The following is a 15,583-nucleotide window of genomic DNA, read 5'->3' on the forward strand; positions in this document are numbered from 1 at the left end:
GGTGGTCTGCATGATCCCCGGTAATGCATACTCAGGATGCCAGAAGTTCAGACATGTCATAAAAAATTCCCCTTTGGTATGGTAAAGTTTGGCAGGCTCACCATTTGCCCTCAGATGAGCTGGGAGTCAAGCACTGGGCCAGCTCAACAGGAGCATCTAAGTTCAACCCCAATGCAAAATCTAATCAACTCTCAAAGCCAAAGGATGAGCTGATGATTCAGGTATTTATATCAAAAGGTGTTACAAGATTATTTGGAACATGGTAGAGGATAAGAAACAGATTTCAAATCCATTCCAGAGTTACATTTCTTGACAGTCTTCTAGGAAATGAAGCTAATGAACTTTTAAAGATCATTCAGTGTTCTCAACTAAGGTTTCTGAGCACTTACTATGTACCAGACACTAGACCAGGTTCTGGCAAAGCAGCTAAGAGCAAGTCTGCCTGAACCCCAGCTCTCATGGTGTTCAGAATTAAAGTCATCAGTTAGAGATCATAGCCCTTATTATTCTTTTTGATGGCTTAACTTTCTACAAGTTGCCAGAAGTTGCTAGAAACTTGAAGGATTTCCATCCTTATGTCCAAATGAATAATAGCATTAGTGGTAGGGATAACATTTGTACCGAGTTACTCAGCCACCTAATTATTCAATAACAGATAAAAATGCATTAACTTGCTGAGACAAACGTGTTTCCCGAAGCCATTGTTTAGAACTGAATTGCCAACAACATGTTTTGAGTAATAATGTCTTGTTCACAAGTCATTTTTCTCAATTGTCTTTCTGAGGGCTGATACAAGATCCCTGGGAACTGTTTGTAATGCAAGATAAATATATTGGTAATGAACAGATTCCCAAAGCAATTTCAACACTGGCATGGAAATCTATACATTCCCTAAACTTTCTTTGCTTCAAAGGCAGGCGGAATTCCTTCTGAAATGGGTAAATGGAATGCATTCGGTAAACTGCAGCTTTTGTTGCAGTTAACTCAGTGATTCATGTGGTTCCTAATTTTGTCAGCCTAATCTGACCTGACAAGCCAATTCTTTATTTGATTGCTAATCCATAGTACAGATTTTAATCTCCAACACTTAATAACTCACCCCTACATATCTTGGAAAGTTCACGACTGCCGGTGTAGGCATTTTTACAGTTGTGTGTACAGGTCTCTAGGGAGACAATACATGCTTGTGGAATGAATGCATGCTCCTTTTCGTTCTCATTTCAATGGATGGAATTTGCATCCAACGCTTGAAATTTTGCACTATACTGAAGTGACATCTCAACCGAGAAAAATCCTAGTGTGAGCAGTAATTCTCAACTGCGGTGATTTTGCCTCCCAGGGGACGTTTGGCAATGTCTGGTGACATCTTTCGTTGTCACAACTGAGAGAGGGTGCTGTTGGCATCTAGCAGGTGGAGACCAGGGAAGCTGCGAAGTATTCTGCAATGCACAGGACAACACCCCGACCCAGGGAATTGTTTAGCTTTAAACGTCACTAATGCTGATGCTGAGAAACTCTGATTCAACCAGGGTTGGTCTAGATAATTCTGTTAAGAACTTCTGTAGAAAAGGGAAGACAAGTTACTTAATTTATCCAAACCTGTTTATTCATTCATATCCCGGGGTTGGTAACAGTAAGGACTTGTTGCTGTCGCTGTGCATTTAAAAATGAAATAACGGGGGAATTCCCTGGCAGTCCAGTGGTTAGGACTCTATGCTTTCACTGCAGAGGGCCCAGGTTCAACCCCTGGCTGGGGAGCTAATATCCCACAAACCGCGTGGCCAAAAAAATAAAAAATAAAATGAAATAATGTACACAGAGTGCTGACTACATTGTTGGCACACAGTAAGCACTTCAGTAAATGATTATTATCATCATTATTATTATTACTGTTATTAGCTTATCTCCTAAAAGAAAATGTGGCTTCTGCCTTGCTCTCACTGGGAGAGGTCAGCTGGGCTATAAGTACACACAGGAAACTCTATGAAGATATCCACGTAGTGAAGAACTAAGGCTCCGTCCAAATGGCTAGCAACTTGCTGCCCCACAAGGGAGCCATCTCGGGAGGGGGTTCTCCAGCCTCAGTCAAGCTTTGGGGAAAAAATGTAAATGACTTAAACTGACCCAAGAAGAAAAAGAAGATCTAAATAAACCAATAATCGATAAAGCAATTGACGTGGTGGTCAAACACCTCCATGCCCATGTCAGGGCTGGGTCCATGGCTATGGGATCTTACATGGGCAGTCACATGGGACCCCAAGCTTAGATGGGCACTTGGTTTAATGCCTTGGGCCACTATCTTGAAATTCTTAATTTTTTTTTTTAACAAGAAGTTCCTCATTTTTATTTGACACTGGACCCTGCAAATTATGTAGCCAGTCCTGAGCATACCTGTGTAGTTTTATAGGTGTTTAACTTTTAAGGTACTAATAATCCAAAGCCTTTCTGAAAACAGGAAAAGAAAGCATGCTACCCAGTTCATTTCAGAAGGCTAGTGTAACTTTTCCAGCTTCCAACATCTCTTGATCAAAGTCACTTAGAAATTTAGGGATAAAATGTGATTTCATCAGATCTGCCAGAACATGAATAACTACCAAAGTCATTCATTACTGAGGAAGTTTGATATTGACCTACACAAATGAATTGTCCTTTCCTCAGATGAAGTTGTTTTCTGTTTTGTTTTTTTTTCTGGTCCTAACAAGGAACATGTTAGACAAACTTATCCTAAGTTCATTCCGGGCTAGTTGATGAGTTAACTATTTTAAGCTCTTCCGGTACTTGTAGACTTTTAAAGCCTTAATATGAATTTTTTCCCAGGTCATTTGCTAGTGAACCTTGGAAAAACTTGGCAAATTGAATGAGTGCTCATCCAAAGTCAGACTCAGCACCTTTAACCAGAAACTCTAAGAAAAATAGATGGAATTAGTCTTGGGAATTTCATTAAGAACACAATGGCCGCATATTCTGCTGTGTCTATGGCCCTGATCTAGCCGACACTGTACTTCTAGAAGGCAATCCTTCTAGAAGCTAAACTTCATGGCCTTATAATTTTAGTTCCTCATTTTAATTAATAGTCTGCTTCTGTTATTTAATGAAAACCAGAATCCACTTCACTGATGTCTCGAAAACAGGAGTGCCCTCCCTTCTTATTCACTTTCATGTTTTCTTCCTCATTTTCATCTATTCATTTTCAATGAGAAGTAAGAGAACTCATGTGGGGTTTTCCCACAGTCAAAATGTACCTGAAATTAAAAATCTTAAACACGTTGGAGAACAAATGTTAGATAATTTCCTACAATTTAAGTGTTAAAAAAGAACTAATCAATCCTATCTTGACAGGTGGGATGAGCTTGTCTCCATAGTGAACTACACTGTGGAAAGCAGAGAATTTCCAGAAGGGAACAAGGAACAACTCTTATAACGTGAGAATAGAATTCCTTTATCCTTAACAAGTATGCAATTTAATAGATATTTGTTGGATAAATCAGTGCATGATACTGTTCTGATGATTAATCTGGGACTTACTAGGTTCCTTTTTGGACTTTCCTTTTTAATAGGAGGTTGCCCTCAGTTCCTTGCCATGTGGAGCCCCCCCATCAGCCGTTTAGTCATCAAAACCTGCAAAGGAGAGTGTCTCCTGGGAGGACAGATGTGACAATCTTCTATTACATAATCAGGAGGTGAGGTCCCGTCACTTTTGACATAGGCTATTGGTTAGAAGCAAGTCACAGGTCTTCCCCATACTTTGAGGGGGTTATATAACGATGTGACTAACAGGAGGTGGGAAACACGGAGGCCACCTGAGTGTCTGGGCTCCACAGCCAAACGTCCTGGGTTCAAATCCTGACCCCATCGCATAAGAGTTCCAAGAAACATAAGCATTTATTAATCTCCAAGCCTCAGCTTCCTCATCTGTAAAATGAAAAATCTACTCACACCTTCATCCTAGGGTTATTAAATTCCAGAAATTCCTCATTTCCAGATACCCTTGTGCCATTTTCATGGTTGTTTTGCCTAATTTATATGCTTTGAGAAATATCACTCACTATCATCTCCCCTCTATAATGTAAATCAACTTATTTAAAAAGCAAATTTAATAGTACTACTAGACATTTAACAAATATTAGTATTACAGAAGATAATTGTAAACACACATTATCAGTAATAAAAGTTATTTGTCTGCATACCTCCCAAATTCACCCGGCACATCACTTGTGAAAGGTATATATGCCCCCTTGAGAGGTTGGGGCCAACAGAACCTGCATGCCACAACTACTGAAGCCCACACGCCTAGAGCCCGTGCTCCGCGACAAAGACCCTGAGTTCATCTCCTCTCGTGGGCACACCAAAATCACAACTATCTGCAGAACAACCATCAATGAAAAAGACCAGAACCTACCAGAAAGGATCTTCCACAACTAAAGACATAGAGAAGGAACCACAGCGAGACGGGCAGGAGGGGCAGACTCGTGATATGGGACTCGTCAAGTCCCATATTCCCAGGGTGGGCGACCCACAAACTGGAGAGTAATTACACTGCAGAGGTTCTCCCACGAGAGTGTGACCTCTGAGCCCCACGTCAGGCTCCCCAGCCTGGGGGGTCCTGCCCTGGGAAGACGGGCCCCCAGAGCATTCGGCTTTGAAGGTCAGCAGGGTTTAACTTCCGGAGCCCCCCAGGACTGCGGGGGAAATAGCGACGTCACTCTTAAAGGGCCACACAACCTCTCACGCGCACTAGGGCCCAGCACAAAAGCAGTAATTGGATAGGAGCCTGGGCCAGACCTACCTGCTGGTCTTGGACAGTCTCCCGGAGAAGCGGGGGTGGCTGCTGCTCACTTTGGGGACACAGACACTGGCAGGTGGCATCCTCAGGAACCGTCCTACCGCGTGGACGCTGCCGCTTGCCGGCTTCCGGCGGCTGTCCTGGTGGGAGCCTCCCTCCAGCTCATTAGTGCCAAGGCCTGGCCCTACCCGACAGCCCATAGGTGCCAGTGCTGGACGCCTCAGGCCAGGCAACTGACTGGGCAGGGACCCAGCCCCACCCATCAGCAGACGGGCTACCTCAAGACCCCCTGAGCTCACTGCCGCCTCTAGACACGGCCCTGCCCACAAGAGGGCCTCGGACGCAGCTCCGCCCCCCCCCCCCCCCCCCCCCCCCCGCGTTGAGGCATCAGCTCCAGAATCCCCTGCGCCCTGGCCCTGCCCTCCAGGAAGCCGGCTCTGGCCTCGGGACCAGCCTCACCCACCAGGGGGCAGACAATAGAAAACCGTAATCCCCCCGTCCGCTCGTAGCAGGCCAGGCCCTTCGCCGAGACCAGCTGGGCCTGGCTCTGGCCAGGCCAACACAATCTTTGGGACGCCTCAGACCCCATACCCAGCTGTGTTAGGAGCTAGCTCCTTCCACCAGTGACCCGCCATCAGCCCTGAGATCCCTGGGCCCTGCAACCACACTCAGGCTGCTGGAGTCACCTGTGCTACCTTCTGTCGTAGTCACACCTCTGCTCTGAGCACGGACGGTTAAGTCTGCATGGGTTAAAGGTGCATATAATGCAACTCCCCTCCATCACCTGCTTATGAGTATAGCTGCCCCATAAATAATTTTCTACTATTCAGAGGAGCAGTGCCAATCTCGTGTGTAGAATCTTGGCTACAAACATCGAGGAAATCCCTTGATCTCTCGATTCTCTCCTTCCTTCCGTAGTTCTTTTCCCTCCCCTCTTTTCTTGCCTCCCTCTCTCTCTCCAAAAATTATCTGGACATCTCAAAAGCCAAGTGGACAGCATTCCCAATGTATCCTCATGAACTGGTTTCCCATAAGCACCCATTAGACTTTTGTTTGAGCTAAAGAATGGAGGTGGCTTTCGGGGAGACAGAATGGGGACTGGAGGAGACATAACGATAAGCCACAGACGCTGAATGGCATGTATGATTGACAACAATCGTAACAGATCTGTCACGTTCACCTGGGCCGAGCAGTGAACCACACACCCATCTACCAGGCTGTGGCCAGGAGGTTGTGTGACTTGGCTGAGTCCTGGCTCAGCCACCTGTCAACAGGATGACTTTGGGGAAATGTGCCTGGATTTATTGGTCACCATAAAGTTCAGAAGCACTATTTATATAATCAGTTAAAAAAAAAACTTTTCATTGTAAAAAACAGTTAAAGTTTGTTTAAACTCTGAGCTTCAGTTTCCTCCTCCACATCTGTAAAATGGAGGTAACATTAGCACACTTTTAGAGTGAGTGTATCAATCGGGGCTCCCCCTAAACAGAGACCAACAAATAGGATATATATATATAGAGAGAGAGAGAGAGAGACAGAGAGAGACAGAGAGAGACAGAGAGAGAGAGAGTGTCAGCCTCAGCCTCTGGGGGATTTCGATCATCCAGGAAGACATCCTCCAGGAAGCTTGAGCTGTGCTCTGATTGGTGCATAGGAGAGATGAACAGGTGAAGAAAGAGTGCTCCAGGAGGAAAGACATCAGGTGCAAAGACTCGGGGGCAGAGAGTGTTTAAAGAATAGAAGAGACTGGCAGAAGCCAGTGTGGCCAGAGTGCAGAGGCCTCCGGTGGCTCGGGTGCGCTGGGGCCTGTGGGTGAGTGGGCTGTACTTTACAAGACACGGAAGTCCAGCTTAAGGAATTGGATCTTTATGTGAGAGCAATGGGATGCCACAGAAGCAGGGCTGGGACACCGTCGGGCTTGGGTTTTAAAAAGACCAATATGGCCAATGGACAAAGAACAGTCTAGAAGGAAGCAAGATAGAGATCAGTTGGCAGTTTCTGCTGTGGTCCAGAGTGAAGGGGATGGTGGTGCATATAGAAGTGAATGGAGTAAAAAAAGGAAAGTTATTTTGCCATTCAAATGATCATCTTTTGGTAAAGCTACTGTAAAATATTATTGTAATATTATATTGTAAACTAGCCACATGACAAAATTTTCTAGTGATACAAAGTTTGAATGTTTAACTTTGGTTGTAAGAAATGCAGTGAAGGGGAGGGGCTTCCCTGGTGGCGTAGTGGTTAAGAATCCGCCTGCCAATGCAGGGGGCACGGGTTCAAGCCCTGGTCCAGGAAGATCCCACATGCCGCGGAGCAACTAAGCCCGTGTGCCACAACTGCTGAGCCTGCATGCCACAACTACTGAAGCCCACACGCCTAGAGCCCGTGCTCCGCGACAAGAAAAGCCACCGCAATGAGAAGCCTGTGCACCACAACAAAGAGTAGCCCCCACTCGCCGCAACTAGAGAAAGCCCATGTGCAGCAACGAAGACGCAACACAGCCATAAATAAATAAATAACATAAATAATTTTTTTAAAAAATGAAATGCAATGAAGGGGAAACATCTCACATATTTGAAAACTTTTATTCTTTTAGAGAATTCAAAGAAGATATACAGATGAAATCTGACAACACATGTGGATTTGTAATTCTAAAAAGAATTTCACAGCAGTGAGAAAGCATATACTTATTTTGGTGATGTGCACATATTTGTTCAAAATAAAGATATAAATGTACACTTCTGAAATAGTCTAAAAATGTAACCTAAAAAGGGAAATCTTTATCAAATATACAGAAACATATAGTATGCTTTTAGGAAAAGTAGTAGTAAAAACCTGTGCAAATAAACTACATGTAAACACAATTTTTAAGAGTTTTACAAGTATTGCTTAAATCTATATGCCTTTTCCGTTTATGAAATCATATTTTCCCAAGGAGTTCAAGTCACATAACATGGTTTACCTAGTTAATCTATAATGTATGCACACTTTACTACTGACCCATCTATAGCTGGGAAAATTAAGGCAGGGAAAGTCACTGAATATTTTTAAGCCATGACTAAACTTTAGAACATTGCCCTAAACTTCTAAGTCAAATATCATATATATATTTTTAAGTGATGTAAGCAAATTGCCATTCGAATACACACACACACACACACACACACACACACACGCACATACACACATACACACAATTTAAAAACTACTGATCCAGTTCTTAATAGATTAAATAGACTCAATGCCATAATTAAATAATTTCAGGATCCTTTAACACAATGATGCCACAGTAAATCATTAAGGCATTCTTAGACAGGAGGTTTTGACTTCATTAAAGTACTTCTTAACATAGAGGTTTTCTCTAATTTTCCAATAATGTTTCTATTTCAAAACAAGAAAAAAAACACAACAGCTTCATAGAGACCTGATAACTTTAACCAATATTTAGTTTTGCTTCTATTATTAAGCAGTATTTCCCCAAATATATTAAACAGAGTTACAACAAATGGATCGTCAATACTACACAGGCCCCCAATAATCTAGCTATAGTCGGTCTTTCATTGTGAAATGTAAACTTCTGAGAAGTGAAGATTCCAGCAGTGAATCTGGTAAAGCTAGGACAGAAACATTTAGTGACTTTATTTATTTATTTATTTATTTATTTATTTTGCGGTACGCAGGCCTCTCACTGTTGTGGCCTCTCCCGTTGCGGAGCACGGGCTCCGGACGCGCAGGCTCAGCGGCCATGGCTCATGGGCCCAGCCGCTCCATGGCATGTGGGATCTTCCCGGACCGGGGCACGAACCCGGGTCCCCTGCACCGGCAGGCGGACTCTCAACCACTGCGCCACCAGGGAAGCCCCATTTAGTGACTTTTACCTGACCAACGGATAAGTGCCCAACTGCCCTATACAAGAGAAAACAGGATGATGAGCAATTCTGTGTAAGTCAGGATGGTGCTGACGTCAGTTACGTGTAAGTTATGTGTAAGCAGGCGGTATACCCTGTAGAGTGCCTGGCATTCCAACAATCTGCTTTCCCTGAGCCAGATACCATCTTAATAAATACCATCAGCTACACAGACAGTACAGCTTCTAGAACAATTGTACAGAAGAAAGAGTATAAACACCTGGGACTAAATGTTCTTTACATGCTGTTTCATGCTCAGGGTTTTGATGTGTGCTTTCCTGTCATGCAGAAGCCCAAAGCCTCATTCTTGCAAAAGGGTAAAAATTGCTGCTCGCGGTCTTGGTAAAAAAAAAGAAAAAATCTGGAAAATAAAGTATACCCCAATTATACATCAGAGCAGTATAGTTAAACAAGAGGAATTATTAGCAAAAAAATAAATGCTAAAACCAGTAGTGCCCTGGGCTCTTGTGTTTCACCAAGATAACTGTGCACACTGTCCTAGCTGAAGACTGGAAGTTTCGCAATTAAGCTAGAATTCCTTCATTATCCTACTTGATTCAACTCTGTTTGTTGGCATGTTCAGAATCTGACAATTGCCTAATGATACCAGACACGTAGGGAGGAATTCACTGGGCCTCAATCAGAAATTTCATCTGTAATTGCATGTTTCCCGAAATAATCCACCTATCAGCAAATACCCTTGCAGTTAGCAAACAGCAACTAGTTCTAGGCAAATTCTAGGTGATGTCGTTGAAAGGGAAGAGTGATTAAGACTGATTTTTACCACTGGCACCTAATTCTATAAAGCTATGTATCAGAAATGTCATATTTTCACATCTGATAATACTAGAGATTTCTCAGGCTAACTTCTTATCCCTGCAGTAGTTGAAAATTCATTTTATTGTGGATTAGGGGGAAATAACTAGACTAAAAAAAACACCATTTCATCAAGGAAATTAGAAATAAGGCTAAAGTATACTATTAGGCCTATGTTAATTTAAAGGAAATAATTAAGCAGCAATTAAATAGCTGATATATGAATATGGCAAAAATTATGAAGCTGGCATGAGAACACCCACACTGTCAGAAAAGGTAATAAATGGTATGTTGCAGAAAAAGTATTACATTGTATTTAATACAGGCTGGTAAATATCTCCTCTTCTATGCCAGGGGTCTGTAAATCAAGACCCTATGGTCCAATAAGTACTACCACCTCTTTTTACAAATAAAGATTTATTGAAATATAGTAATGGTAGGCAGAATCATGGCCCTCAAAAAAGGCTGAGTCCCTAATCCCCAGAACCTGTGAATAGATTACTTTGCATTGCAAAGGGAGTGTTGCAGATGTGATTAAGGTTATGGACCTCGAAATGGGGAGATCATCCCGAATGATATCCTGTCTGAGAGATGCAATAGAAGAAGGATGAGGGATTTGAAGCCTAGACGCTAGTTGGCTTTGAAGATGGAGGAAGAGGTCATGAACCAAGGAATGGTGGCCTCTAGGAGCTGAGAATAACTCTTAGTTGATGCAAGAAAACAGAAACCTCAGTCTTACAGCCATAAGAAACTAAATTCTGCCAACAACGGAAATCTGTAAGGGAACAGATTCTCCCCTAGAGCTTCCAGAAAGGAACACAGCCCTGCCGAATGACAACTTGATTCTATCCTGGCAAGAGCTGTGTTGAATTTCTGACCTATAGAATGATAAAATAATAAATGTGTGCTATTTAATACAAGTTTTAGTAATTTGTAAGTAATTTGTTTTAGTAATTTGTTATGGCAACAATAGAAAACTAATACAATAGTCACCCCTATTCATTGACCAGTTGTCTGAGGCTGCCCTGAGGTGGAGCAAAGTGGATGTGAGAGAGACCTTATGTCCTGCAAAGCCTAAAATATTTGCCAACTGGTCCTTTACAGAAAAAGTTTGCCCCCCACCCCGATATTCACAAGCAAAAACCATGACAAGCAGCTTGCATCTTGGAGCACTTAGTTGATGCCAGGCTCTGGGCTAGGTATTTTGTATTCATATCATCTTTCTGGATGGATACTATTTTGGTCCCCATTTTACAAACGAAACAAAAATTGTGAAGGCAGAAAGGTTAAGTAACTGTTCAAGGTCACCCAGTGAACCAACAGTGAGCAGGGACTCCAAGCCAAGTATGGTTGACTTACAAGCTTGGCTCACCTCTTGGCCATTCTCCACACCCCAGATGCTCACCTGAGGCCTCCTATCTCTGGTGGAAAGCAACGGGGAGCTGTCGGCTGGGTACCAGGATGCCCAAGTGCAGCATCTCCACAGGCTCCTTGTCTGTGGCCACGATGGCATATTTGCGGACGATCTGGAACACAGAAGCACAAAAAAGCAGAATCACCCCTCTTCTCCTGCCTTGAGGAATAGCCCAGAATACAGCTGCAGAAATCCCATCAGGGTCTTACCCAGCAGAGAGCCAAATGCAGCTGGAGCTCGGCTAATCGGCGACCAATGCACATTCTTTTCCCAATGCCAAATGGAAGATGGGCAAAAGGGTTGATCTTTTTCTTGTCTTGAAGCCATCGTTCGGGTCTAAACTGACTTGAATCTTCAAAATTTTCTTCATTGGACCCCAACACATGGGTATTTAGCATCAATACTGTCTAAAAACACACAGAAACACAAAGCACTTAAAGAAAACGTTTGAATAGCAAAATTTACAAAAGCCATCACCTTACAAATGTGAAAGTAACCCACAAAGGTATAATAATGATGAATGCCAACATGTATTGGGTGCTTGAAATGTGCCAGGTGATACTGGCACAATAAATAGGTCATGAACTTTAAAATTTTACATCACATTCTCACAACAATCCCATGTGGTAGGTTTTATTATTCCCATTTTACAGATGAGAAAACTGAGGCTCGCAGAGGTTATGTAACTCACTCAAGGCTATACTTGAATCCAGGTCTGTCTATGGAGACAGAAGACCATTATTCCTAATGCTAGACTACACAACACGTCAACTACATACTGCAATCTACACGTTTCCAAAATGAATGCTCTCCCAGTAGAAACGTTTAGGGAGATCTGATGGCTATTTGAAAAGGGTAAGGTACAGACTGTACAAATTCTACTTACTCCTTTCGGTAAAGCATATTCCCCCAGAACCATTGCTTTGTCAAGAGTTCGAGTTGTAAATGGCACACTCGGGGTAAGCCTGAAGAAACAAGATCAGAGATGTCTAAGTGGGCACGGACCAAGTTCTAGCTCAAGGGAATGCAGATTCTGGTTAAGTAAATAGTTGCTGCCTGAGTTCTCAAAAAAGGAACATGATCCCAACTCTTTACAAAGAAGTTCTGTCTCTTTCTTCCCAATATTTACACCTCTTGTTTATATTCTTTATCTTATTGTGTTGGTTAAACCCCCAAGTACAAGCCTGCTTCATAGCTGTTAATAGTGTTTGTTCGGTTTCATTCCCCGTACACATTCAAATGTGTACATTGACATGCTTCGCCCTCAAGCTTGTTGTTTGTTCTCGGTTTCTCCTAACTACCCTTCATGAAGTTAAAGATATTTCCTTCTGACCCTAACACATTGTGAGCTTTGTTTTCCAGAAAAAGAATTTTCAAAGAACATTTTATACAGAGGCTCAAAACCAAAGGTGTCTCTATGTCTTACATAATAATATGGTTCCTTGCTGAGGTTTCATCTCACATCCTTCAATCGTGCCCCTAATCTTAATTATTGCTCATAGCGTCCATTAGAGTATTATGATTACTGATGTAAAGGGCAAGACTCTGACTTTCCAAGATTTAATAGAATTTGCCCAAACGATTTAGGAAATGAGTAATAGAAAAGGAATATGGTCCAAAGGCTCTTTTTTTTTTTTTTGTAGCTTGGTAAATGTTTACGAATCAACTGTGGGAGCCATCTGTGGGAGGGCATCCCTCATTATGTGTTGCAGAGAACAGCCTTCTGACATATTCATATTGGCTTAGGCACGTGTTCTTACCGCATAGATTCTTTCAGACAGGCTTTTAAATATGGCATATTCCTCAAATCCTCTGCCCGTGGCATCTGATTCTCAGGCAGTACACTCTGAATTTCCTTAAGAAGCTTTTGTTGCACGTGGGGATTACGAGATAAATTGAAGAGGATCCACATTAAGCTGTTTGCTGTCTGAAAGCCAAATGGACATAAACTTGAGTTTTCTGCAAATAAACTGCCTTAAAACCAGTATGAGCTGAACCAAAGGTGATGCCTACCACCTCGTCATGAAAACATTAGGAGTGACGCCTTTTTACATGTCCTTCCTGGCTGTGCTTCAAATAAATGCCCTGTATGAAAAGTCAGATTTAGTTTCTAAAACACATCAACGAATAATAGCTTATTTCCTGAGGGAATCAAAGTAGAATTCTTTAAATAATCAGCTGCATTAGGACGCAAAATATAGTTTGGTACAAAAATTGAACACAAATGAGGGCGTGTAGAACTGGCCCAATGAGAGTCGGATGGACGATTGCAACAGTATCAATTTCCGGGTTGTGATAACAGTTTATCTTATGCACATGTTACCATTGAGGGAAACTTGGTGAAGGATTAAGGGATCCTCTCTATTTTTTTTCTTAGAATTGCATGTGAATCGATAATTATCTCAAAATGAAATTTGTTAATTGTTTAATATAAAAAATAATGTGAAAATTGAATGAGGAGAGAGCCTAAGAGTGTTGCTAATAAAAGTGTCTTTTTTTTTTTTAAATTTTGCAATGCAAATGCACAAGAAGTTGCATTCCTGGAATTTAACAGAAAGATTTTTTTTGCCACACCCTCAAAAGTTACCACAAAAATAAAAAGGCATTATCTGACCCAGGGTTTCAGCCTCAAGGAAAGAGCCCTGGTAGGAGGCGGCCAACACCAAAATAAGAAATTCTAGCGTCAAGTTGAGTATTTCAAAGAACCAGCCACAATTTCTGACAAAGACTCATGGCCTTTTAAGTGGCATCCTTTATTTCCTTTCCAAAGGCAATGAGAAGAGAAAAAATATTGGCAGAAACAACCAGTGCAGCTTTTAGCTTCATAATGCTCACCACTGGTAGTCTTATGTATTTGTCTTTAGGCCTATTTTTGTCTAATTTAAGCCAAATATTCCCATAAAAATGGTCATTGTGTCCTCTCTGCAGACATGAAGACGCTTTTGCTAAGTGCTATGTGCCACTCACATAAATGAGCCAAGTGCAGGACAATTTGGAGCCAATGGTATTTATTATCTTTGGAAGAAGATGCCTCCAAGTAGCCTTCTTCCTGTCAGAGGACCGCCAGCCTCAGCTGCAAATAAACCGTGGATGTCATTATTACAAGAGTCCAATTTACAAAACAGGAAGAGGGCATAGCCACCAAATTAGATACACTTTCAAATTTCTCTGATTTTCCAAATGTGACTTTCAGAATAGCCAGGACTAAAAAAAGAAACAGATTGAACCGTATCAGTGGGTCCCTTACCGCAAGTACCAAATAGAGTTTCCAAAAGGCAGATAACTGTAGCTTTCACCAAAGCCCTGTAAGACAGCCCTGGCCTTTTAGGATAACTGCAGGGGCTGAATGGAGGGGAAGTGGCCTGAGAAACCTCATGGGCACAAAGTATCCCGGCTTGACCTCCATGGAGGAGACACATCTCATAGCGAGCTGGCCTTGCTATTTCCACTCTCTCTGCTAGGTCCATTTTCCATCCACCAGCCAGAGCCCACTTTACAAAACATCAATCTGATTAAGTTCCTCCCTTGTTTAAAACACTCCAAGAGATTTCCATCACAGGTGCAGTAAATCCAAATGCCTCACAAAGGCTCCTGGTTAACAGGGCCCATCATCTTCTCCCCTGTCAACTCTGACCACATGTGCTAGGTCTCCAGTCCATCCTTCTTTCTGCCCAGGGCCTTGGCATGTGCCGTTTCCTCTACTTCGAGTGGTCTTCCACCAGCTCTTCCCTTGGCTGGCTCCTTCTCGTTATTCCAGTGTCAGCTCCAATATGACATCTCAGAGAGAGACGACCTCCCCTACCTCTCTATGACTTCACCCTGATGGCTTCCTCCAGGTCCTGGATCACTATCTGAAATGATCCTATTTCATTATTTATTTACATGTCTATCATCTGTGCCCCAAGACCACTTAAGTTCCATGGGGGGGGGGGGCTTCCCTGGTGGCGCAGTGGTTGAGAGTCCCCCTGCCGATGCAGGGGACGCGGGTTCGAGCCCCGGTCTGGGAGGATCCCACATGCCGCGGAGCGGCTGGGCCCGTGAGCCATGGCCGCTGGGCCTGCGTGTCCGGAGCCTGTGCTCCGCAACGGGAGAGGCCACAACAGTGAGAGGCCCGCGTACCGCAAAAAAAAAAAAAAAAAAAAAAAAAAAATTAGCTGTTTCCTTTAAACTGAAATCAAGTGTTTCCCAAACTCCCTCTGTTGACAATTTTAAGCAGAAAAAAATATTATTGGAATTGCAGAGTATTCCAATGTTTTTAGACTAAATAACATCCACGGTTAGGCACTTTGGGGTAACATGCACAGCCTAAAATATATCCAGTTTTTAAAAACCTCGATTATCTACCTTGCTGTGCTGTAGGATTTTACTGCTTCTTAATGCCTGTCGCATTTTGCATATTTGTCGTAGCACTTATACCCTGAACCGGATTTCTGTCTCTAAAGCACATGAATTTTTCTATCATATGTTTAAGCACAAAGGCTGTGCTCTGGGTCTCCTGCACATCTCTAGTATGAGAATTTTTATGTCTGCTAAGCTAATGCTCAGTTAATCCTTATGGAATAGGTGAATTGAATGACTACGTAAAATTCATCATGAAAAAGATTTTACAGCCCATTGATTTAGCAAACTAAAACCGGGCCCACCCTTACCGTTTCCACCGCAGCC

At 42.6% G+C, this 15,583-nt stretch overlaps 1 protein-coding gene across 1 annotated transcript in view; it reads right to left on the reverse strand.

The window, feature by feature from the left end:
- Positions 1 to 10,919: 10,919 nt before the first annotated feature.
- The window catches only part of CYP24A1 (cytochrome P450 family 24 subfamily A member 1), a gene marked incomplete at both ends in the record, with an annotated part of 13,316 nt that continues 8,652 nt past the window's right edge, over positions 10,920 to 15,583 (reverse strand). The window contains 5 exon segments of the mRNA XM_082671312.1: positions 10,920 to 11,030; positions 11,128 to 11,325; positions 11,805 to 11,883; positions 12,679 to 12,850; positions 12,853 to 12,927. Coding sequence (XP_082527438.1) covers positions 10,920 to 11,030; positions 11,128 to 11,325; positions 11,805 to 11,883; positions 12,679 to 12,850; positions 12,853 to 12,927 — 635 coding nt within the window.

Source organism: Grampus griseus, assembly GCF_964374135.1.
Source record: "Grampus griseus genome assembly, chromosome: 14".
NCBI lineage: Eukaryota > Metazoa > Chordata > Mammalia > Artiodactyla > Delphinidae > Grampus > Grampus griseus.